This window comes from Heterodontus francisci, chromosome 24, assembly GCF_036365525.1.
Source record: "Heterodontus francisci isolate sHetFra1 chromosome 24, sHetFra1.hap1, whole genome shotgun sequence".
Lineage (NCBI taxonomy): Eukaryota > Metazoa > Chordata > Chondrichthyes > Heterodontiformes > Heterodontidae > Heterodontus > Heterodontus francisci.
In genome coordinates, this window is record NC_090394.1 from 49,640,794 (window position 1) to 49,667,621 (window position 26,828).

General features: G+C 43.5%; 1 protein-coding gene across 1 annotated transcript; it reads right to left on the bottom strand.

The window, feature by feature from the left end:
• Positions 1 to 1,195: 1,195 nt before the first annotated feature.
• Positions 1,196 to 25,789, bottom strand: eci1 (enoyl-CoA delta isomerase 1). The gene is made up of 7 exons (XM_068056153.1): positions 25,721 to 25,789; positions 21,672 to 21,809; positions 16,020 to 16,147; positions 12,107 to 12,253; positions 6,847 to 6,968; positions 3,029 to 3,207; positions 1,196 to 1,697 (listed from the first exon to the last, which is right to left on the bottom strand). The coding sequence occupies exons 1-7, from the start codon at positions 25,749 to 25,751 to the stop codon at positions 1,531 to 1,533; spliced, it is 912 nt and encodes a 303-aa protein (XP_067912254.1). The 5' UTR covers positions 25,752 to 25,789; the 3' UTR covers positions 1,196 to 1,530.
• Positions 25,790 to 26,828: the final 1,039 nt, after the last annotated feature.

Sequence of the window (26,828 nt, forward strand, 5' to 3'; positions counted from 1 at the left end):
TTTTCTACATTGAAGGTACAACATAAATGTAAATAAAAGTAATTGCTGCAGACCACTTTGCTGTCTTCCTAATTTCTGCCTAGATTGCTTTGGCAATCTCCCGTTCTGTTGTTACATCCATTTTCTGAACAGTTGCTATATCCTTGCATAAATCTACTGCATTAACGGTTGGAATTTTATGCCACTCCCCCAACAAGCAGGATGGTGACGGGGGGGGGGGGGAGGGGCATAAAATGGAGTGGGAGGCTTTCCCGACCCGCTCCCACCACCCTTTATGTAGGGCAGGGCGGAAAATTGCACACCTGCCCCAGGCCAATCAAGCCTCCACGTGGGTTTTATGTGTGGCAAGCAGGCGTCCTGGAGCCAGGAGAAGTGCCTAACGAAACCAGATATGTGCCCGATGAAGGGCTGCCCCTGCTACCCCAACCACCCCCAAGACCCAATATGCCCCACACTTACCCCCAAACGACCACCCTTGCCTTGCCAGGGCCCGACCGATTACCCCCGGCGAGGCAACCAAAACTTACCTTTCTTCCTGGTTCCCAGGCATATAGTCTTCATATATAATATATGTGTTCCGAAGAAGGGTCACTGACCCGAAACGTTAACTCTGCTTCTCTCTCCACAGATGCTGCCAGACCTGCTGAGTATTTCCAGCATTTCTTGTTTTCATTTCAGATTTCCAGCATCCGCAGTATTTTTCTTTTGTTACATATAGTCTTCATGCTGGGCTGTAGTCCCAGCAGTGGTCACCGCTCCCCGTGGCACTGCTGGGACTAAGAGCTGCGGCCCGCTGATTGGCTGGCTGCTCTACTAGGCGGGGCTTCCTTCCTCAAGTGGGTGGAAGTCCCACTCAGAACAATTAAAGCCTGGGGACATGTAAAATACGGAACGGATCCCCAGGCAAGGCGGAAATGGGTTCGTCACCGACTTTTACGTCAGAGGCTGGCTCTCGTCCGCCCAACGCGAAATTCCGGCCAACAACTCAAAAAGACAAAAATTAAAAGTACCCCAATATTATAATTTATATTGTAGAATTGTTTTTGAATACAGCCCAGAATGCTACAATTAGTTTTTTAAAGCAATTCATTTGAAATTCATTTAGCTTTTCAACAAAAAGTAAACTGGTGAAAGTATATGAAACTCACAATCTAAATTCAACTAAATAAGTAAAAAACACATTTTGGAAATAGTGTTTAATTACTTTTTTTTAATAAATATTCATGCATTCAAACAAGCAATTTTTTTTATCCCAGATTAAATTGCACAACCAACCCTGTGAAAACACTGACAGCAGAGTTAGGCACGTTTAGGTTTTATATTGCAAAGAGTAAGGATACAAAGTGCAGATGTTTTGCAAAGTAATTTTGGAAAAAGATGAAAAAAAAATTCATTGACTAAAGAAACAATATTCTAAAATCTTCTGCAATATTCAAACTGAAAGAAGAATTGTTCGGAGAATCCTAGGAATTATTGTCCATCAAGTCATGTGTACAAATATACTGGAAGCCTGTTTAAAAACCCAGTTCCTCAGCCTTTTCTTTGTCTTAGCATCTCCAAGTACAGCTGGAGCGACTTCTGAATGGAATCTTTGCTGATGAATTTGACAAAATTTTGTATATCCGATTCCCTGTTAGTCAAAAGTCGATCAAGTGTTGGCTTCCTCATCATGGATTTGGTAATTTGCCGAGCATGATCTGCAAAGTAAAGCGAATGATTTAAAAAGTATGGCAACAGAACTGGAAGACAAAACATAACAATAATTAATGTTAATATAGTTATTTCTTACATTTTATTCAAAAATAGGAATTGAAAAAAACATGTGATGCCAACTTGCTATGTCAGTCAAATATTGAAACTTAGTATTTTTCTTTCATAATTGTATTCAAGTTGGGTACATCCAGTGAACTGACCGAATTTTTAACACACAGTAGCATCTTAGAAGAATGTGCCACCATGGGGCAATCAGACCCGTAGGAGGTTACAAAGCTATACACAAAATAACTGAGCTATCAAACAGCATACAGCTCATAAAGGACAGCCCACTTGTAAAAAGCATGCAGATATACTGACTCATTGGAGTACCAATGCATGATGCCACTGAAATTACACAATCTCCCATGTTGCTAAGTTTCTGATCTCAGCTGCACTACTATGAAGAGATGCCAAGCAGAAACAGATGCCACTCCATGCAAACAAAATCATAGAGAATTAGCCCCAGAACTGTGGCTGGCACAGAATGCTAACGTTAGAGAGTGGATAGCAGACGGCAGCAAACATGTGGCATGGAAAGAGAGAGTAGGTCTCATAATCTCAGCAAAATTATGCAACTACAACAAGCACTTCTCACCTGTATTTACTTTGGTCACAAACAGTAAGTCTGAATGACACTCATAAAAAGGATCACACATATTTACTGAATACGAATGATGTGTAAATGAACTCAGAATAGTCACACTTACAAATTTACTATGACTTTGCATCTGTATACATTACATAAAGAGTGGCTCGAATGGGCTATTTTAGCCAATTTAGAAAACAGGGGATTGGATGCAGAAACACAGAGAAGGAAAGAGCAGGAAAAGGGAAATAATAATGACTAAACATTGTCTAGTTTTCGTTTTAGTGATCAATTATATGCTCGAGTTCAAACATTGCCTCCTCTTAATGTAAAATCTTGGGGTAAGTTCAATTATTAATTTGGGCATGCAAAACATACTTTATACAAAAAGAACATGGAGCCTGAGTTACAAAGCTGTTATGACATGCTGGACATTTTAAAAGCTCCCTTGCTATTCATTTATATGAATCTCGTGGCTACATTTGTAAAGAGCTTCTTGTAGTGTATAATTCTACTTTATACAATTACAAAGCAGTTTTTAAGTACACTCGGCATATTTTTAGCAGTTATTGTTAAATGCATATTTTTATCTTTACTTTTATGCAGGACAACAAAATAAAAAAATCCCCAAAAGATTCATCAGAACTCTCATCCATTTTATCACTTTCAAATTCAGAATAGCTTTACCTGGAATAGCCAACCATTCTGACATTACACTTAAAGCTGTAGTCATAATTTTATCTTGTGGTACGAGTTGGTCAACAAGTCCAATTTTCAAGGCCTCTGAAGCACTGTACATGAGACCAAGCTGGAGAGAATGTTCTGTGACCCTCCTTCCAACGATATTTATCATGGTGTCCTTGAACCTTGGATGATGACATGAAAAATAAACTACAACTTAAACCACAAACAAGCAGAAAGGTTCAGCTACTTAATCAAATGCCTATGGAAAAACAATTACAATGTGAAGGTATGACACTGAGGTAACCAAAGCACAACTCAATCAACACTACTTTTTAAAATATATATATTTTTCTTCTACAAAATTAGTTTGTAGCCTCCTCACCCTCTCTTTTCTCCCAGACCTAAACTATTTCTCCTCCACTCCCCTCCCAATGTAGCCCTGAAGCTAGGACTGGAAAATTAAACATGTCGAGGGTGTTTAAATACTAAATAAGGAGAAGTGGATTTAGAAAAAAAAAGAGACAGAAGGACCAAAAGAAAAAAAAGTAAAGCAAATTCTAAACCACAAATTTGGCCAAATTCTGCTCCACCCTGACAATTTTCTGGGGAATAGTCCATTCTGGTGCATAACAGTTTAATAGCGTCACAACTGATTTGATTTATTTTTAGAATATAAAAATGTAAGAAAAAGTGCCATTTGATTTATCCACATTCAACAGACCAACACTTACTTGCTGCCTCAACTGTTATTCTTTCCCTTTAGAGGTATGCACCTGCATTCTTCAGTGGCTCTCCCACTAGCCCACTTCCTCCCCATTCACAGGGGCATTCTCATCCTCCAACTCTTTCCAGTTAACAGAGGTACCTTCCCCTTCCAACTTCCCCCAGTTCAAACACTCCCATTCCAAGTGCCCAGCTCAGATACTGTCTTCCTACAGCACCATTTCCTGCTAGTTCACAGGCATTCTCTCCTCCAATTCACAGGCACTTTCCTTTTTAACTGTCTCCCCATTTGGAGGCACTCTGCTCTTGCAAGTCCCCAATTCACAGGCACTTTTCTCCTACTAGTTTCTGAATTTACAGGTGCACTCACTCCCAGCTTACAGGCAATTACTCGCCAACTCCTTTCACAGGAACTCTCCCTTCAACTCTCCAACAGAGACACTCTTCCCCTCCAACACCTTCCTCCCAGTTTAGAGTCACTTTACTCATCCAACCCTGCACCCACTCCACCCCCCAATACAATTCATAATAACAACTTTACCTCCTTAATGCGATCCGTACTGTCACTCCTACTCTGCTCTGAGGTCAGATTTTATCCTGAAGGTGAGAACTGCCATTTACAATACAGAGCCTTATTCCAGAACAAAACAGCAATACCAAGGTGCAGTTGAGACCAGCAACAAGTAAGAACATCAGTGAATGGAGTGCAGCAATTTCCCTATCAGATTTCCAGGGGCAGCAAATCAGCTGCTGTAACTCAAACTGACACTGTAACAGCTGATTTTCTACTCTGCTTAAAAAGTGCATGCATTTACATGCATTGTGTATGCTTTACTATGCCAGAAAGGTGAACGAAGTGCGTGCCAGACAAGCAAACATACATACACAAAGAAAAAGACAGAAACAGATAGAAAAGTACAGAGAATTTGAAACACGGCTGAATTTTTGTCGCGGAGGCAGGAAACAGGGGCCGGGTTTGTTTCCAGGTCAGAAAACTGCCTCCGGTGGAAACAGATTAAAGTTAAGATTTTTGCATGGATGAGCCCTTAATTGGATGGCGAAGGGTTTCCTGTCCAATTACAGCCAGTGGGGGTGGGAACGGAGGTGGATCAGATGAAGTATGAGACTGATTTAGACTCCTGACAGCAGCCATCACTGAGGCTGCTTTTTGTGCTGAGGGACAAATCTGCTGATTGTGCCAAAACCTTCACAGCACCAGAGGGAAGCGAGATGTCACAGGAGAGCCAGAGGTCTGGCAAGTGGGGCAGGGCAGACCCTCACTTCATCGATGCAAACCTGAATCTAATACTGGAGGCCATGAGGAATAGGTGGGTGGCAGGAGGAGGCTGCCTCATTATGCAGCTGGGGTACCTCTGTTCAGTGTTATCTCCCTCTGCCTCCTCCTCTCTCACTTACAGCTCCTCCCCCGATGAACTGTCTCTTTCCAGGGCCTCAGTGTCCTCAAGGTTCACACCTCTCTGAAGGGCCATGCTAGGGAGAACGCAGCAGACCATCACAATGACCGAGACCCTTGCAGGAAGGTATTGGAGGGCTCCACCTGACCGATCCAGGCACTGGCAACACATCTTCAGAAGCCCGATGGCCTGCTCAACGGTCGTCCTAGTGAGCAGGTGGCATTGGTTGTATCGCCTCTGTCTGAGTCTCCCATAGAGGGGGGCGTAACCATGTCTTCAAGGGATATCCCTTGTCCCCTAGGATCCATCTGCACACTTTGGGGGTTGGAGTGAAGATCTGAGGCAGCCTGGACTAGCAGAGGATGAAGGAGTCATGGCAGCTGCAAAGAAAGCAAAAGCGCAGAAGAAGGAAGCTCTTATTGTAGTCTGAGTATGCAGTTACTGGGTGCCTTGATGGCTATATGGGTGCAATCGATGATACCCTGCACCTGGGGGAATCTAGCGACGGTGACCAAACCCAATGCCCTCTGTCCTTGCGAAGCCATGTCTGTCATGAAATGAATGTACTGTCCAGTTCTGGCAAAGAGGGCATTAGTGAACAGTGAGATGCCACCAAGGTCCGTAGCTGATCATTGGAAGGAGCCAGGAGTGAAAATGTTCAAGGCCACAGTGATTTTGGCAGGGCATGACGACCAGTGCTGTGAGATGCAAGATCGTCAGCGATGAGTTCACAGATATCTGAAGCCATCTGCCTGGAGAGTTGCAGTCTCATGCAGCATTGGGTCCCAGTCATCTCCAGGTAGCTTCATCTTCAGCGATAGATCCCATGGCCTCCATTGCTTTTCTGCCCCATCACCACTGGGTCCAAGATCTGACAGTTGTGCCCCCATTGCCAGCTGCAGCCTTGCTTTTGGACAGGTAGCTGCCCAATTGTCCTTGGCAGCTTTGCCCCCGTTATTCTACGGCCAGAAGCCAGAGGAGTGACAACCCCGTTCAGTGCCCAAGTGCCCACTCTCCTTGCCACCTGCAAAGTCCCAAGGGCACTTCCTTACCAAATGCTGAGTCCCCCTTTGCCCCGCTGACCCTCTTATGGGGCTGGAGTGATGTCCTGGGGCAGCCATGACTGGTTCGCTACTCTGTACCCATCTCCCTTCAGCAGATCTGCAATGGCCACCTCCTGAAACCTGTGCACCCTTTAAAATTCCACCCTCCCCCTCCAACAAGCTCTTAACGAGCTTTTTAAATTAACTGGCTTCAATGGGGAGGAGAGCAAGATAGTTAACATTGCCGGCACTAGGAACGGTGTCTTGAAAATGACACGCCAGCTGGCACTGGTATTTTACGGCCCCCAAAGCCACCATTCCCAACTTTGGGAAGGGTGGGGGCCTTCCTACCCACCACACCCACCCCACCACCCACCGCACCCCCCCCACCCGAAAATTCAGCCCATGAAGAGAGGTGGCAGAGGAGACATCAAACTTATAGAGAAAGGGAGACAGAAGTGTCAGAAATACTCAGAGACAGATCTAGTGATGACAGCAAGAGAAAGAATCATACAGAAAAATAGTGCAATTCAAATAGAACTCAAGTGTAGAAGGTGAGCAGAGATAATATTTTAAGGAGAAACAACTTATTTTTGTCATCACAAGTAAAATTCAACTGCTACAATTTGTGAGGACGTACCAGAATGGTGCAACAATTCCAAGCTTGGTCTCATTTAGGCCCATTTGATATTTTGGATTATCTGCCATAATTCGGTAGTCACATGCCATAGCCAAGAGGCATCCTCCAGCAGGGCTGGCTCCCTAGAATAATAATGGGAAAGGCAAATTTCAAAACATGAAGAGAAATGAACAGCACCAACTGTGTTACTTCAACATATTTAACCATGTTTTTCTTTAAAACAACAATTCTTGATTGTCGAATAAAAACGCTGAATATCCAATAAGCGGCTGTGAACAGGAAATACAGTGAAACAAATATATATACTGAAGCAGAACGGTGTTGAAACCAAGGCACTTCTTGGCAGGTTACAATGTTAGTAGGTACAGGGCAGGTTACTTGTGTGAGACTGTCTTTATTTTTTGTTACAAAGAACAAGCTTTGCTTGTATGAGGTAAAGTGAGTTAAGTACTTTGCTCAATCTGCTATTTTTCATAGCATTCAAACCCAGACTGTATATAATAGCAATACTTTTTGTCATCAGAGGGTCAACACACACCACCTAACCTACTGTCGTGCTAATTAAAATGAATGACTGCTGTTTTCTTGGTTGCTATCATATTGACGTGGGTTTAAACTGTCGTGAAAGTGATTAAGGAGGATCAGGGCTACAGATGGCTGAGGGTGCAATAAGGACTAGCAATTTCAGGTGACTTCTAGTCTAAACCTTTTTTTCACATTTTCTTTCTTATTTTTCCCATCTATTGGTGTTTTAATTTTAAATATTTTTGTTCCAACAGTGAATGATAATCACCAGAGCAAAGGTGGACGGAGTCCAGTATTGATGCAGCTGAATTTACAGTAACAATTTGCATTTATGTAGCACCTATAACATAGTAAAACGTCCTAAAGCACTTCACAGGGAGCATGATCAAACAAGAATTGCCAGCGATGGGGGTAATTATGACAGTTAACTTGAAGGTTGGTCCAAGAGTTTTAAGGAGCATCTTCAAGGAGGAAAGAGAGGTGGAGAATCAGTGGTTTAGGGAGGGAATTCTAGAGATTAGGGCCTAGACAGCTGAAGGCATGACTGTCAAGGGTGGAGCGAAGGATACACAAGAGGCCAGAATTGGAGGGGCGCAAAGATCTTTCTCCATTGTAGGATTGAAGGAGCTTATAGAGATAGGGAGGGAAAGACCATGGAGCAATTGAACATGAGGATAAGAATTTTAAAATCAAAGTATTGGTGGACCACGAGTGATGCATTTTGAGAAATTAAACCAGGGCAGGACATATACAGTGAATGGCAGGGCCCTGGGGAGTGTTGTTGAGCAGAGAGATCTTGGGGTGCACAACAGAAAGACTTTGGGGTGCAAGTACATAGTTCCCTGAAAGTGGCAACACAGGTAGACAGGGTGGTGAAGAAGGCGTGTGGCATGCTTGCCTTCATCGGCCAAGGCATTGAATACAAGAGTTGGGACGTCATGTTACAGTTGTACATAACGTTGGTTAGGCCGCATTTGGAGTACTATGTGCAGTTCTGGTCGCCGCACTACAGGAAAGATGTGATTAAGCTAGAGAGGGTGCAGAAAAGATTCACAAGGATGTTGCCTGGTTTGGAGGGCTTGAGTTATAAAGAGAGATTGGTTAGGCTGGGTCTGTTTTCCCTGGAGTGAAGGAGGCTGAGAGGAGACATGATAGAGGTATATAAAATTATGAGAGGCATTGCTAGGGTAGATAGCCAGAGTCTGTTTCCCATGGTAGGGATGACTAAAACTAGAGGGCATAGATTTAAGGTGAGAGGGAGGAGGTTTAAAGGGGATCAAAGGGGTAAATTTTTCACACAAAGAATAGTGGATATCTGGAATGAGCAGCCTGAGGAGGTGGTGGAGGCAGGAACAGTAGCAACATTTAAGAGGCATCTGGACAGGTTCTTGAATGAGCAAGGCATAGACGGATATGGAATTAATGCAGGCAGGTGGGATTAGTATAGATAGGCATTATGGTCGGCATGGATGCGATGGGCCGAAGGGCCTGTTTCTATGCTGTACGACTCTATGACTCTAAAGGGGTGCTGTCCGTATCCTAATTCGCACTGAGTTTAGGATAAGCTCAAATTAATGGAGCATGGAAGATGGGAGGTTCTCCAGGAGAACATTGGAATAGTAGACTCTGGATGGAACAACAGCATGAATGACATTTTTAGCAGATGAGCTGAAATAGGGGTGGAGATGGGAAACATTTCAGAGGTGGAAGTACACTGGTACTCCACTATAGCACAGAACTCGGTATAACGCGGGTCTGTCATGCATCCCAAAATTTTCATGGAAATTTATCATTTCAGAATATTGTTCAAGTATAAATGCTCCACAAACGATTTAGAACCAGGCAATGAGATGGCAGCCTCATGACTAAGGCGCCATTTTTCTCTGTATAAATACTGGTCAAACTTGCACTGATACCCATACAACGATCAATGCAAAATTATGTGAACTGAATCATGAAAGAGGAAAGCTTACAACATCACTGAGAAGCTGAAAATCATCGCCCAGATGAAGGAAGGTGCTACGCAAGCATCCATTTCACAAAGAATGTGGATCACTGAATCAATGCTTCATGGGTGGCGTAAAAATGAAAAGAAATTGAGGAGGGTGTCCATGGAGATGGATAAAGGTGGCTAAGCAAGAAACAAAGTCCAAAATGCTGACAACACATCTCTCAACAAGGCTGTGTGCACATGGTCCTGTAATTATAGCTCAGACTAAGAAGTTTTGCCACGAAATGAATGGAAACACCAGTGCCTCAGTAGAGTTTGGAGCCAACAAAGGATGGTCCACAAGATTCAAGAATCGGCACAGCATTTCACAAGTTCCTACAAGAGAAGAACAATGATCTGCAGACGAGCCAGCTGCAACATCATTTCCCGCTGAATTAGAAAGATTTTACATGAAGGAGGATACTGAAGAACAAATCTACAACTGTGACGAGATGGCCCTTCACTATAAAATGTTACGAAAGAAGACATTAGCGACAAAAAATGACACCAACAAAATGTTCGGATTTAAACAGATAAAGACAAGGCTAACAGTCCTCCATTGCTGCAATAAAACTAGCCGACACAAGGTGACTCTGCTCGTCATCAGAAAATTCACCAAACCACTTTGCTTCCATCACCTAAACCTAAAATCATTACCACGCCAATACATAAATAGCGCCAAAGCCCGGATGACCTCATCAATTTTCAAAGACTAGTTCCACCATGAATTCGTACTGAACTTCAGAAAACATCTTACACAAAACAAAGTGCCAAAGAAGGCCATCTTGCTGCTTGACAACTGCCCTGCACACCCACGCCCAGAGAACCTGGTAACACAAGATGGCAATATCAAATGCACCCATCTATCGAAAAACACAATGTCAAATATTCAGCCCCTTGACATCATATTGACCTTCAAACATAACTACACAAGAGAACTGATCAAGAGAATGATGGACAGTAAGGACAACATGATAACTTGCCTGAAGAAATTCAATGTGAAAGAGGGTATCTACACATGTGGCCGTGCCTGTCAAGAAGTGATAATCAACTACATCAAAAATTCCTGGAGACATGCCCCGTGTGCTGCATTCGAGATGGAAACCGACAGCAATGACATAGAGGATTTTTGAAGGCTTCACTGAAGAAGAAATACTTGAAAGCAAGAAGAGAGTTGTGGACTACAATGGATTTAATGCCCACGATCTAAACAATGCCAGGTCCGATCTTGGAGCCGAATTAGATACTGACAACATCAATGCATGGCTGAATATCTATATCCAGGATGCTACCAATGAGATGATGACAGATACTGAAATACTGGCCAGTGTAACAGATCCAAACCTTCAAGTCTTCCAGCAAGCTGAAGATGATGACGATAATGCTGAGGTTGAGCCACTGCCATTAGGCCATACAGTCATCCACTACCTAGAAAAATCACGGAGATGGTTGGAAGCCAACGAAAAATCCATTGCTGAAGATTGACACAACTTCAGAACGTCCTAGATCCAGCAAAGGCAGAAACGAGGAGTAAATGGGAACAGTTCAAAATTCCTGTTCAACATACGTCCATCCGTTCAATAATGACCAACTCTACCTGTATATTCACATTTCTGTTATCAGAAGAAATAAAATTTAATTTATTTGAATTGATTGTCTTCATTTTGTTTGTTTTATTCTGACTACTGGCTTGGTGCTTTTGATAGGACCTCATTATAATGTGGTCTCATCTATAATGCAGTCTCGAGATGTGAACTCCATGGACCATGTCATAGCACAGTCGCAGTGTGGGCAGTCTTTGTGAAGGAGAGAATATAGGATTGAAACCTCAGTTCAGGGTCAAATAGTACACGGAGAATGTGAACAATCAGGTTCAGCACGAGATAGTGGCCAGTAAGGGAAATGAAATCAACGGCTAGGGAGTGGAATTTGCGGCGGAGACTGAAGTCAATGGCTTTGGTTTTCCCAATGTTTAATTGGAGGAGATTGTGGCTCATTCAGGAGTGGATGTTGAACAAGCAATCTTTCAATATAGAAGCAGATGAGGGACCGAGAGAGGTAGTGCAAAAAGAGCTGCTTGTTGTCAGCGTACATCTGAAATGTAACGACCTATCTTCAGATGATATCGCCAAGCCGCAGCATACAGATGAGAAACAGGAGGGGGACCAAGGATAGCTCCTTGGCATGCTCCAGAGTAACATTCCTGCTGCGTGGGTGATTTCCAGTGTGCAGGCGATTTCTTTAACTGTGCATCCCCTTTAAACTTCTTCGCGTGGCCACACACGTGTGGTAATTTAAAGGGGCTGATTTGTGCACAGGGACTTTCAGGGTGCTACACTGCCGTGCAGCTTAGAGGAAACATTGCTCCAGAGGTAACAGTGCATGGATGGCAAGAGAAGGCTTCGCTGAAGATTCTCCGGCTACGTCTGAATTAATGGATTTTTCTTTTGCATGAATCGATGATGCTTCGATATTATTACAGCGTTAGTAGATTTTGCGCCCACAATTTTTATGTTCATTATTACTTCACAATGTTGGAAGCATTGCTGGATTCACTCCTCCTTCAAAAATCTTTGATTTTTCAAATTGATATTGAAAGCGAGAGTCTTAACTGAATGTGGATTAGTATTTTTACATATTCTAGTTTATTGATGTTTTTAATAGTTATTTATGCATACAATCCCAGTGCTAGGCAACAATCTACATAAATGATTTGCAAATTGTAAAAGCCATTGTGTCACTTACATTAACTGCAGCTATTGTCACCAGATTGGATCCGTACAACTTCAACCACATTTCCTGAACAGCTCTCCAGAACTCCCCAGTATGCTCTGGTGTCTTCCCATACATCTCATTGATATCCAGGCCAGCAGAAAATATCTTAGGAATAGACTAAAATTAAATCATTATGATTAAATTTCTTCCTCCCAAAACACAAAACAATCCAAAAACAATGGAAGTTAGTTAGGATCATCTTGTACTTTAGACTGTGATTTTAGTTCGTAGTCTTTTGAGGTGAAATTCCTCATACTACCTTCTTGCTGCTGGTACTTCAATGCAGCTACCTAATGTTCACAGGAAGCATTGTTTTATTCATTGACCTCATGACTGCATGAACAATGCTCCACCAGTAGACAGCAATCCAGTTATGTCTGCCACTGATGGGCACAGCACTGCATAGATAGATTTACACAGTCCTTTACTATTTCGAGTCCCAAAAGACACTGCTAAGTAAATGATATACATAATCACAACAGAGATCTGTTCAGTTTAAAGCACTTTTTTGGCCAATTTTGTCCCCTGAAGATATTGATGTACATTTCTACATCACTTGGATGTCCCCGAGTACCTAGTTCAAGTGGCCATCCTTCGTGTTTGATCCTAGACACTGAGTGTTGGTTGGCCTTCCATCAGCGCTGTCCTTATTCAAATATACATGTGTGTACTTCCACCAGGGGTCACTGAACAGCAGTCAGGAGTGAACATAGGAATAGAAGTAGGCCATTTAGCCCCTCGAGCCTGTTCTGCCATTTAATGAGATCACAGCTGATCTGTGACCAAACTCCATATACTCGTCTTTTGTTTCATATCCCTTAATATCTTCCGTTAACAAAAATCTAGCAATCCCAGTTTTAAATTTAACAATTGATCTCCCATCAATTTCCATTTGCAGAAGAGTTTCAAACTTCTACCACCCTGTGCGTGTAGAAGTCTTTCCTAATTTCACTCCTGAAAGATCTGGCTCTAATTTTTGACTATGCCCCCTAGTCAAAGACTCCCCAGCGAAAATAGTTTCTATCTGCCCTGTTTCCGTTACTATCTTAAATACTTTAATCGAATCACCCCCTACCTTCTATTTCTAGGGAATACAACTCCAGTTTGTGTCATTACTCCTCGTAATTTAACCCTTGGAGTCCAGCAATTATTCTGGTAGATCTACACTGTATTCCCTCCAAGGACAGTCTTTCCTTCCTAAGGTGTGGTGTCCAGAAGTGTTCACAGTACTCCAGGTATGGTCCATCCAGGGCTTGGATAGCTGAAGCTCTACTCCCTTGTATGCTACCTCTCCAGAAATAGAGGCAGTCATTTGATTAGCCTTTTTTTATTATTTTCTGTACCTTTTTTAATAATGTGTATCTGGACCCCCAAGTCTCTTTGGACCTCCTATGTCCTGAATGATGTCGAGCTTCTTGAGTGTTGTTGCACCCATCCAGGCAAGTGAAGAGTATTCCATCACACTCCTGACTTGTGCCTTGTGGACAGGCTTTGGGGAGTCAGGAGGTGAGTTACTTGCCACAGGATTCCTGGCCTCTGACCTGCTCTTGTAGCCACGGTATTTTAATGGCTACTCCAGTTCAGTTTCTGGTCAATGGTAAACCCCAGGATGTTGATAGTGGGGGAATCAACGATCGTAATGCCATTGAACATCAAGGGGAGATAGTTAAGATTCTCTCTTGTTGGAGATGGTCATTGCCTGGCACGAATGTTACTTGCCACTTATCAGTCCAAGCCTGGATATTGTCCAGGTCTTGCTGCATTTCTACACAGACTGCTTCAGTATCTGAGGCGTCGTGAATGGTGCTCAACATTGTGCAATCATCAGCAAACATCCCCACTTCTGACTTTATGATTGAAGGAAGGTCATTGATGAAGCAGCTGAAGATGGTTGGGCCTAGGACACTACCCTGAGGAACGCCTGCAGTGATGTCCTGGAGCTCAAATGATTGACCTCCAACAACCACAACCATCTTCCTTTGCGCTAGGTAAGACGCCAACCAGCAGAGAGTTTTCCCCCTGATTCTCGTTGACTGCAATTTTGCTAAGGCTCCTTGACACCATACTCGGTCAAATGCTGCCTTGTTAAGGGCGGTCACTCTCATCTCACCTCGAGTTCAGCTCTTTTGTCCATGTTTGAACCAAAGCTGTAATGAGGCCTGGAGCTGAGTGGCCCTGGCAGAACGCAAACTGAGCAGGTTATTGCTAAGCAAGTGCTGCTTGACAGCACTGTTGACGACACCTTCCATCACTTTACTGATGATTGAGTAGACAGATGGGGCGATAATTGGCTGGGTTGGACTTGCCCTGCTTTTTGTGTACAGGACATACCTGGGCAATTTTCCACATTGCCGGGTTGTAGCTGTAGCCACCTCAGTTGAAGTAGCGTAACCCCTGGAAATGAACCTGGAGCTTCTGGTCTATAGCATTCAACTACACACTGACTTGGTCAACTGAGCATTTGGGGAAAGCAATTTAAAAATCAGGAACATTTGGATCTATTTTGCTGTGGAAAACTTTGAATTGTAAACATTGTGACAGTTTGCTTTGCAGCAGGTCATATTCCACTATTGATCCCCTCTAATGCATCACATTTGAAGATTAAGAACATTGCTTCATAATGCCCCTATGCTGCCATTTAATTGTAAACTCTTAAGAATTAAAATCCAGAAACAAATATTGTATTCACAAATTTGTTCATGGCGTATGACAAAATTGTAGGCCATCAAAACATTGTAGGCAATGATATACTCAGCAGGAATATCCAGTTCAACAGCAAGCACATACTGACCATCAAACCCTGCCAGTAATTATGCCAGATGGTTGATTCCATCAGAGGTAACACCAGTGTAGATTTGCTACACAGAATTAGTTACCATTTTTGGTGCTCAGCTTTACTAGTGAGTTCTGAGTACTCACATTAAACTACAAGAATGTTAGAGCCCTCAAAACCTATTGTAATGATCTATTGTAAAGTCTCATTATGTATAATGTGCTCACTTTCTCATAGATCTTTCTGATATAGATTATTGGCCTGGACTTGGGGATAGAGGGCAGAATTTTAAAGTTTGTAGAACTCAGAAATGTAGTAAACAATGACAAGGATATTAACAGGTTTCAGGTGGACATAGACTGGCGAGGAGAGGCAGTATGAACTAAATGGTACAATTTTAAAGAGTATGCAGGAACAGAAACACCTGGGAGTATTTGTACACAAATCTTTGAAAGCATATGGGACCTCTGACTTTATTAACAGAGGTCGTGTATAAAAACAAGGAAGTTATACTAAACCTTCATAAAATACTGGTTAGGCCTAAGCAAGAACATTGTGTTAAATTCTAGACAATACACTTTAGGAAGGATGCTAAGGCCTTGCAGAGTGTGCAGAAAAGATTTACTAGAATGGTACCAGGATTTGAGGGACTTCAGTTATGTGAAGATGGGGTTTTCTTTAGAGCAGAGAAGATTAAGAGATTTGAGAGATGTTCAAAATTATGAATGGTTTTGATAGAATAAATGAGGAGAAACTGTTTTGTGTGGCAGAAGGGTCGGTAACCACAGGACACATATTTAAGATGACTGGCAAAAGAATCAGATGTGAAAGGAGGAAACTTTATTTTTACACAGTGAGTTGTTGTGATCTGAAATGCACTGCCTGAAAGGATGGTAGAAACAGATTCATAGTAACATTCAAAAGAGAATTGGATAAATACTCATTGGGAAAATATTACAAGGCTATGGGGAAAGAGCAGGGAAGTGGGACTAATTGGGTAGTTCTACCGAAAAGCTGGCACAGGGATAATGGGCTGAATGGCCTCCTTCTGTGCTGTGCCATTCGTTAATTCTATCAACCAGAATTATTGTTCAGGTTTATTATACATACAGAGGTGAGAACGACACCGCGGCACTCTCGGTCCATCTCAAGTTTCTCCATATTAATGGCAAATTCTGTGAGGAACTCCATGCTTAGACTGTTAACTGGAGGTTTCTTCATCTGAATCACTGCAACTCCTAAAAAAAGTTATAGAAAGGGCTTTTGCTCACTAATGCATGAAAAAGATTCTTAGTCCTTTTATGTTATGAAAAAATAACATGGCCGCTGCAGTAATGCCATTTAAAAACAAAAATGAAGTTGATGGCAAACTAATAAAATAAACGAAGAACAGAATAATTTTGGTCAGAGGCAATAGAGGCTTTGTACATCAAATTGTAAAAATTTGTAGCTTTACAATGATAACCAGCCCAATGCTGCTCTAATAAGTTATCTGGCCACTGTGGGGCAACTATCAGCTTAGATACTTCAAACCACATATTCTATATTGTCAGCTTGACTCAGTTCGTAGCACTCTGCCCTCTGTGCCAGAAGGTTTAATCCCCACCCCAGAACTTTAGCATATAATCCAGTTTGACACATCAGTGCAGTAGTTAGGGAGCGGTACATAAAGCCAAATAGTTAGTTTGCCATATTTCCTTCTTTTTTAACATTCGTACAGTTTCAGAAACTATTATAGATAATATTTGCAAATTGACATATTTTATAAAGTCACTGCACAATTAAAGGAACAGTAATTTGGAGAATGAGATCACTGTACATTTAACTGTATAATAACTCTCAATCCAATACACAGATTATGTCGTCACTGTGCATCCTGACTGCAGAGACCCTGTTGGAGGAAAGCATCAGTGATCAGGCTGCTTGCACGAGATGCAATGAAAGCTTGCATTACCCTGGGTTCTTCACTTACTTAAAGTCCAGGTCAATGGGGAGTGCCCTGGGTATTGATGATCATGTTGTCTAGTGGCTGCTTCCCTCAGTGGGTAGATTGTGTTGAGTGGGTCTTCACAAACAAGCTCCAGACTGTCTGCTATTTCCCAGTTCCAAGTGGACACTCATTAGTAGTTATCCCACCACTGTTTCAGCCATAAGATCCCACATGGCAGACTGGTCATCAAAGTAAAAGCCCATGGGATCCAAGGCAAAGTGAACAAGTTGAATCCAAAATTGGCTCAGAGGTAGGAAGCAAAAGGTAATGCTCGATGGGTGTTTCTGGGATTGAAAGACTGTTTCTAGTGGGTTTCCACAGGGCTCAGTACAAGGGTCCCTTGCTTTTTGTGGTATACATCAATGATTTGGACTTGAATGTAGGGGGTATGATTAAGAAGTTTGCAGATGATACAAAATTTGGCCATGTGGTTGATAATGAAGATGAAATCTGTAGACGACAGCAAGATATCAATGGACTAGTCAAATGGGCGAACAGTGGCAAATGGAATTCAATATGGAGAAGTGTGAGGTAATGCATTTGGAGAAGGCTAACAAGGCAAGGGAATACACAATAAATGGTAGGATACTGAGAAATATAGAGGAACAGAGGGACCTAGGAGTGCATGTCCACAGATCCCTGAAGGTAGCTGGACAGGTAGATAAGGAAGTCAAGAAGGCATATGGGATATTTGCCCTTAGTAGATGAGACACAGAATATAAGAGCTGGGAAGTTATGCTGAAACTGTATAAAAGACTAGCTAGGCCACAGCTGGAGTACTGCGTGCAGTTCTGGTCACTGTACTAAAGGAAAGATGTGAGTGCACTGGAGAGGGACTGGAGAATTTTAGTTATGAATAAAGAATGGATAGGCTGGGGTCGTTTTCTTTGGAACAAAGGATGCTGAGGGGAGATGTAATTGAAATGTATAAAAATTATGAGGGGTCATAGAGTGGAAAGGAAGGCCCTATTCCCCTTTGTTGAGGGGTCCATAATCCAAGGGCATAGATTTAGGGTACGAGGTATGAAGTTTAGAGGAGATTCGAAGGGAAAAATTTTCCACTCAGAGGGTGGTGCGGATCTGGAAACTCACTGCTTGAAAGGGTGTTAGAGGCAGAAACATTCATAACATTTAAAAAGTATTTGGATATGCACCTGATGTGCTGTAACCTAAAAGGCTACGGAACAAGAGCTGGAAGAGTGGGATTAGGTTGAAAGGTTACTTTCAGCAGCTTGGACACGATGGGCCAATGGCCTCCTTTTGTGCTGTAAATTTCTATGATCCACATTTGTTGTGGATGGGACTGGATTCTACCAGGGAGCGAGGTATGCATCCACTTGCAGCTGGTAATGAGTTGTCCTACTAGTTGGCGGGTAAGAGGCTCCTTTCCCTCCAGTAGACAGATCTAGAAAGTACTAATTTAAGTCGCCCAGGATCAGGAGATTGGTCGTATTCCTGGTCATATTCCGAAGTTCTGTTCAGAATGGCCAGATGTGGGGAAATGTCCAGAATATGTGTAGGGGGTTCCCTCTTTTGGCCAACCCCCTCCAGCTGTCATTTGATGTGGAGGGGTGGAACTTGCGGAATATGTGCAACGTGCAGTGTTTCATTTTTAATTGGTCTTCAGCATTTTGCTGCAGGTGTGTTGTTAAGAGACTAACTCCATTCCCTTTGCCATTTCGCCTCTTAACAGTCAGCTTAGGTCATAATTCCAAGGCTTCCTTCATATTTTCTGTCATGTCTTTGGCTATGGAGGAGTACACAGAATTTGGAGTTGCATCTGCAAGAGGATGTTGGGAGACTGGAGGAAAATTTCCAAGGGGAGGGGTCCACACTGAAGTTTGCAAACCATTGCAAGATTCCGGAGGTATAGCTTCATTTGGAGATAATAGTATTGGTCATGTTGGACGAAATGAAATTGGTGGAAGCACCAAATCTGGTGATCCTTTTCTCATACCAGAATCTGCATTCAGCAAAGGCAAGCCTCTCTGCGAACTTCCCATTATGCCATATTGGGAAGAAAACCAACATGGCGTCTGTTTCCAAGCCTGAAGCTTGTAGCAACAATAAGATACTTTCAGCTCTCTACTTGTCTCTTCTGAGAGCTAATGAACAGTGTGCTGTGTCAGGGGGCTGGGCAGGAGGTCCTGGCTTCCACTCCCAACCACAAAGGTTGTGGGGTGGGGATTGGGAACCAGTCCACAATTATTTGGGTCTAAGCTGCCCAGAAATATGGGAAACTTAGTCCTTCCTTTTGTTTTGGCAGCTGGGAGTGTTTGAGGCATATTCATGGTCTTTTGCCCACCAAGAGGAACTTGGAGATGCAACTGTCCACATCAAGGAGTAGTTGGGCTAGTGTCTTGACAGGAAGTATTTGCAACAGATAGAAGAAGTTGGAATAAAAGCAAAATACTGCGGATGCTGGAAATCTGAAATAAAAACAAGAAATGCTGGAACCACTCAGCAGGTCTGGCAGCATCTGTGGAAAGAGAAGCAGAGTCAACGTTTCGGGTCAGAAGATTGCTACAGAAAGTAAAAAAATCGATTTGTTCTTAAAATAAAAGTTTGTGATGGATGGTAGGCTCTGTCCTGGGTGATATTCGTAAATAATTCTGTATTATACACTAAGAAAATTAAATAGTTGTGAAAAAATTCAAATATTAAAAAAATAAATTTGCCCATTCAAACTTCCTATGATTGAGGAGGTTTAGCCTTCAGAAGCCTCCGTTCAGTTAGGGTCTCAGCTTTGCCTTCAGCTCCTTTTCCACAGGTTGCATCATTCATCTTGGCTTTGGATTCGAACATTGTTCTGGCTTTCATGCATGGCTTACCTAACTACCCTTCATTATCCTTCTGAATTGTGTATTTACAAGTTGTCAGGCCTTTGTGCGTGCGTATCATCAATGCCAGTCACACCAATGTTAATTAAGAAACTATAAAATATATGCAATGGTTGTCACACAGTTTCTGTGGGCAGCACAATCCTTCATCCCATTCACAAAAGTCAGATACTGAATTACTACAACCCACTAACACATACTATTCTTCGGCAATGAAGTGCATGGATGTGGACAGCATTATAGGCACATACCACTTTATGCAAATGAAGCCAACTCATTGGGTCTATATCAGTCCGAAACAATTGATTCAATTAGAAAAAAAATATACAGGGGCAGTGTGCAGTTTTCTTTATAACAATCTTCCCCGAAAGAACAAGTCATGGAACTTTAATGGGTACAGATGAGGAGGACCATTCAGCCCAATTGTCCTAGAGCCTACTTCACTACATGAGCTTCACTCTCAGTTTATGACGTCGCGGGCTGGACTGAATTACTGCCCTACATATTCCATTCCAGAGTTATTGTTTCATATCTACACTGAAAAATAATGTGATGTAATTTTTAGAGATATAGCACTGAAACAGGCTCTTCAGCCCACCGAGTCTGTGCCGACCAACAACCATCCATTTATACTAATCCTACATTAATCCCATATTCTCCTACCACTTACCTACACTAGGGGCAATTTACAATGGCCAATTTACCCATCAACCTGCAAGTCTTTGGCTGTGGGAGGAAACCAGAGCACCCAGCGGAAACCCACGCAGTCACAAGGAGAACTTGCAAACTCCGCACAGGCAGTATCCAGAACTGAACCCGGGTCGCTGGAGCTGTGAGGCTGCGGTGCTAACCACTGCGCCGCCCGAAAAGAAAATTAATGTTCCTAAACGTAGAATAATCTTTCAACTAACTGAATATCATGTACCATTTTTACACATAACCTGCTTTCAACTGAAACAGATCATATACATACATTGTTATGAAGATGCTTCTATATTCTTTAAGTATTTATTTGAAGACTCATATTTAAATTGTGGAGAGGGATTCATTGGAAGGCTGAAGATTTCATAAATGCTGGGCTTTGTTTTGTTGTTGACAGTTCACTGAAAGGTCATTGAGATGTGTTTGAAAACAACCTTTGCTGGAAATCGTGCTTTAAACACAATAAACAACAGAAAACTTGGTGACTTGGGGAAGATGTTTACAGAGAAGCCACATGTCAAGCTTTATAGAAGTCCGGAGGTTGACTTTCTGTTGTGGTTTCACTTCTGAGATATTGTTTTGGTTCAGTTGGGGTGTGAACTGTTTTGAAGACAGTTGGTGTTTTGCCTGTCAAGGAAAAAGAAACCACACAGCTCACCTCTTTCTCTACCTTTTTGAAGAAACCCTGCAAAGATCCAATGTGGGAGAACTAAAATCCCTGGTACTGCATCTCTCCTGAGAAGCTGGAAAAACCTGCCAGATTAATTCTCAATGCCGGCTGAAAAGAACTACGTTAGACAAGATCCCAGTGACTCGTCTCCGTATACTTCCTTCCATATCTTCTCGTTTTTCTTCAAGAATTAGCAAGTATTTGGCCAAAGTAATTTCTTGTCATTTTTTTGTAACAGACCTCTGCAGAGAGAATTTCTGTATTTTTTCTGTGTGTGAGTAGGGAATTTAAAAAGGGGACTTTCATATTTCAACCTGTGTGTTAATGCTTTGCTTCGTTACTGGATAAGTCTTGTTTGATAATTATTAAACAACAGAATTATCAGTTTAAGAAACCTGGTTGGTGCATTTCATTCTGGGATAAAGAGTAGAGTATATGATTGACCGAATTGGTAATTGGGTAAACATTTTTAAAATATATGTAGGGATTTGCAGAGAAGTGGGACGAGAAAAGACAGTGCTCTCCTCCCACCTCGTAACAACATGTACTTCTGAAATTACCTGTGTTGCTGTCCAGTTCCACTATCATGTTCTTATTTGTGAACAGTCTCCTCTGGCATGATGGTTTGCATGTCAACTGGCACAAAATCCTTTTTGGTTTGCACTGTAAACTTTTAATAGCAGAAAGTGATGTGTGTCCTGAAACACAAAAGTTTTGCAACTTTTAAATGCTCGGGGAATGATAGCACCTGATCACAACAGTTTTTCATTCATTGTAAGTCAATTTAGGTAACATCAAAATGTTTACAACTCTTAAAAGTTGAAATCTTAAGATATTTTGTTGCAATAGCAACCCAAAACCAGCTTCCAAATAACAACCAATGACAAACCCTGATAATAGACAGTGGCACTGTTCCCAATTATGAACCAAATAATAATTCCTAATAAAACCCCAGGATAAATCTAGGAAGAAACCAGCAAGAAGTCCCAGTAACTACCAGTAACAAGCCCCCAAAACAAATCCTTGATAGTAAACCCCTAATAATACATTCCAAACCCGAATTCTAATGGAAGCAATATACTGGTGGAGAGGATAAATAGAACAATGGGGTAGATTTAAAATAGATTGGTTGGAAGGACATTTAAAGAGCAGGAAACAAGGAGTACAGACGTGTGCCACATAGCAAACTTACTGAAAGTAGGTATTTTACAGCAGAATAAGAACAAACTGAAGAAAAAAAGGGAGATCAAGAGGAATGGGAACTTAAGGGTAGACTGCATCAAGGAGTGGAGGTTAAGCGTCTTAAAATACAAATGCCAAGGAACATTCAGAATAAACCAGATGATCTGAGCTCCATATATGACAGAATTATATTACAAGTATTAAAGTTGTGGTTAAATAAGGATAATGAATGGTGGCAATCTCAAAAGACATAAATTAATGCATAAGAACGATGAGAATAGGCCAGAGGCAATGTTGCATTTTATACAAAACAAATGAAAAGGTAAATAATTAAATCTGGACTCAGTATGGACAAGTTAAAGGTGTTATGGACTGAGATAAGGAACCAGAATAAGCTAGTTGTTGGGATCTGTGCCAGTCACTAAGTCTGGTTGAGGCTACAGATACTGAACCATGCAAAAAGGATTAGGGAGGTCTGTCTGAGCATCATTATGATTGGGGGAATTTTAAGATACCAGAAATGAAGAAGAATGGGGAGATTAGAAATAAAAAGAGTTATTTGGTGGTGTGGAAGAGACCATGCTTCAAAACAATGTCAGAAAACCTGGTGCATTTAAGGGGAAGCTACATAAACACAAGGGAGAAAGAAATAGGTTATCCTAATAGGGTTAGATGAAGCAGGGTGGGAGAACACTTGTGTTGAGCATAAAGACTGACTTGGACAGGTTGGGCTGAATAGCAGGTTTCTGTGCTGTACATTCTATGTAATTCCTTGAGCTAACTGAGCTTGTGGATCAAGGGAACTCTGTGAACAGGTTAGATTTCAGCAAAGCTATGAAGTATGCATGAGTATGTGAAGAATATAAAGTAGAAATGCATGGGATAGTTGGGTAGATATTGAAGTGGATTGGTATAGTCTGCAACAAGTGAGTCCAAGAAACTGTTATATGGCAGGAGGTGGTTAGTGTATTACCTATGTCTTTATTATCCAAGTTGTATATCAATTACTTGGAGTCAGGAATAGAGGCAAAACTTTCTACATTTTACTTTCCTGATGACACCAAAGTGGATGAGGGTGGGGATTGCAAAGAATCAAGAGTGGGTAGATCAGGTGCAGGGAGTCCTAAATAGGTTGAGAAGCTGGGCTGAGAAATGACAAATAGAACTCAATGGTGACAAATGCAAAGTTGGGGAGGGAGAGAAAAGAATAAGGCAAAAAGCCATAAACCTAACCGTCTTAGCCTACAGGATAAAATCAGGAAAAAACATTAGGGACATTTGTGGACATACTGAAACCAACTGCAGTAAATGAAGCAACTCGGATATTAGATTGTACAGCACAGAACAGAACACAGATGAGAGGATGTACTGGCAGTGAATTGTGTATTATTGGTGCGCAGTGACTGGGACAATGGCAGTGAGTGGTGAGCAGGGTATTGGTACTGTGTGGTGATTGGTAGAAGGATTAGATGGGACATGAGGAAAAACTTTTTGACCCAGAGGGTGGTGGGTGTCTGGAATTCACTGCCAGGAACAGTGGTGGAGGCAGAAACCCTCAATTCTTTTAAAAGGTACCTGGACATGCATCTGAAGTGTTGTAACCTGCAAGGCTATGGACCAGGTGCTGAAAGGTGGGATTAAATTGGGCAGCTAGTTTTTTTCGGCTGACGGCACACAACAGGCTAAATGGCCTCCTTCTGTGCCGTACGTTTTCTATGGTTCTATGGTACTTAACACTGAATACTGGCAGTGAGCGCAGTTCTAGCAGTAGGCAGGGTGCAGGTGATGTATCGGCACTGTACAGGCGCTAAGTCGGGTTGCAGGAGCTGAGCTGGCAGTGGGAGGGGTGCAGGCACCGGACTGGCAGTGAGAGGGGTGCAGGCACCGGACTGGCAGTGAGAGGGGTGCAGGCACCGGACTGGCAGTGAGAGGGGTGCAGGCACCGGACTGGCAGTGAGAGGGGTGCAGGCACTGGACTGGCAATGAGAGGGGTGCAGGCACTGGACTGGCAGTGAGAGGGGTGCAGGCACCGGACTGGCAGTGAGAGGGGTGCAGGCACTGGACTGGCAATGAGAGGGGTGCAGGCACTGGACTGGCAGTGAGAGGGGTACCAGCACTGGACTGGCAGTGAGCAGGGTACAAGCACTGGACTGGCAATCAATGGGGTATAGGCACTGGACTGGCAGTGTGCCAGGTACAGGCACTGGACTGGCAGTCAATGGGGTATAGGCACTGGACTGGCAGTGAGCAGGGTACAGGCACTGGACTGGCAGTCAATGGGGTATAGGCACTGGACTGGCAGTGAGCAGGGTACAGGCACTGGACTGGCAGTCAATTGGGTACAGGCGCTGGCCTGGCAGTGAGCAGGGTACAGGCGCTGGACTGGTAGTGAGCCGGGTACAGGCACTGGACTGGCAGTCAATTGGGTACAGGCGCTGGCCTGGCAGTGAGCGGGGTACAGGCACTGGACTGGCAGTGAGCAGGGTACAGGCACTGGACTGGCAGTCAATGGGGTACAGGCACTGGCCTGGCAGTGAGCGGGGTACAGGCACTGGACTGGCAGTCAATGGGGTACAGGCGCTGGACTGGCAGTGAGCGGGGTACAGGCACTGGACTGGCAGACAATGGGGTACAGGCGCTGGCCTGGCAGTGAGCAGGGTACAGGCGCTGGCCTGGCAGTGAGCAGGGTACAGGCACTGGACTGGCAGTCAATGGGGTACAGGCGCTGGACTGGCAGTCAATGGGGTACAGGCACTGGCCTGGCAGTCAACGGGGTACAGGCGCTGGCCTGGCAGTGAGCAGGGTACAGGCACTGGACTGGCAGTCAATGGGGTACAGGCGCTGGACTGGCAGTGAGCAGGGTACAGGCGCTGGACTGGCAGTGAGCGGGGTACAGGCGCTGGACTGGCAGTGAGCGGGGTACAGGCGCTGGACTGGCAGTGAGCGGGGTACTGGCGCTGGACTGGCAGTGAGCGGGGTACAGGCGCTGGACTGGCAGTCAATGGGGTACAGGCACTGGACTGGCAGTCAACGGGGTACAGGCACTGGCCTGGCAGTGAGCAGGGTACAGGCACTGGACTGGCAGTCAATGGGGTACAGGCGCTGGACTGGCAGTGAGCGGGGTACAGGCGCTGGACTGGCAGTGAGCGGGGTACAGGCGCTGGACTGGCAGTGAGCGGGGTACAGGCGCTGGACTGTCAGTCAATGGGGTACAGGCGCTGGCCTGGCAGTGAGCGGGGTACAGGCGCTGTAGCGAAGCTAGGCTGGCGGTGAGCTTTGTAGAACGTATCTGAAATCCTAGATTCTTTACTGTGAGCTATATGTTTGGGCCGCAGATAAGTTCGGTCTTACTTAGAGCAGTGAGCACCAACCCCGCTCCTGCAGTTCCCATCCCACTTACGGCAGCTGAATATTTAATATAACAGACCTGAACAAACCGCCCTCAGCAACGCCGCCATTCTCCGCCAGGAACCGGAAGCGGCAAGCCGCCTACAGCGCCGCCAGTCGGGGTATGTCGGTATGACAGCCTAGCAGGCAGCAGTGGCTTTGCAGCCAGAGGAGGGTGTGAGTGCTGGCAGAAAAACAAAAAATGCTGGAAATATTCAGCAGGTCTGGCAGCATCTGTAGAGAGAGAAGCAAAGTTAATGTTTCAGATCAGTGACCCTTCATCAGAACTGACAAATATTAGAAATGTAAAAGGTTATAAGCAAGTAAAGCGGGGATGGGGAAAGAGATAACAAAGGAGAAGGTGTAGATAGAACAAAGTCACAGAATAACTGACCAAAAGGTCATGGAGCAAAGGCAACCTGTATGTTAATGGTGTGATGAAAGGCAAAGTGTTAGTACAGAGAGGGTGTGAATTGACAGTAAAGCACAAAGAACTCCAAGCACAAACATGAAAAAAAAAATTTAAAAGACAGTGAGTAGGCACAGTAGAAACAAACTAAACACACTAAAAAAACTAAAATAAAATAACCAAAGAAAAAAGAAAAAAATAACAAAACATAAAAAGGGGGGAGGTGTGGAGGTGGGGGTGGGGGTGGGGGGCCGTCATGCTCTGAAATTATTGAATTCAATGTTAAGTCCAGCAGGCTGTAGCGTACCTAATCGGTAAATGTGGTGCTGTTCCTCGAGCTTGCCTTGATGTTTGCTGGAACACTGCAGTAATCCCAGGACACAGATGTGAGCAGGAGGGAGGGGGGGCGGGGGGGAGGGGTGTTGAAATGGGCAGCAACCGGAAGCTCGGAATCATGCATATGGACCAAGCTGAGGTGTTCCGCAAAGCGGTCACCCAATCTGCGTTTGGTCTCCCCAATGTAGAGGAGACCACATTGTGAGCAGCGAATACAATTTAGTAAATTGAAAGAAGTACAAGTAAATCGCTGCTTCACCTGAAAGGAGTGTTTAGGCCTTGGATAGTGAGGGGGAAATGAGGTGGTGGCGGTAATGGAGGAGGGGACGAGGGTGTCGCAGAGGGAACGATCCCTTCGGAATGCTGACAGAGGAGAGGAGGGGAAGATGCATTTGGTAGTGGC

Excerpts from the sequence above, each read along its gene's own strand:
- eci1 (XM_068056153.1), bottom strand. The coding sequence starts at position 25,751 with ATGGCGGCGTTGCTGAGGGCGGTTTGTTCAG. Across the intron at positions 21,810-25,720 it reads GCTGAGGGCGGTTTGTTCAG|GACACACATCACTTTCTGCT; the intron begins GTCTGTTATATT and ends TTTGTGTTTCAG. Across the intron at positions 6,969-12,106 it reads TGACAATAGCTGCAGTTAAT|GGAGCCAGCCCTGCTGGAGG; the intron begins GTAAGTGACACA and ends TTATTATTCTAG.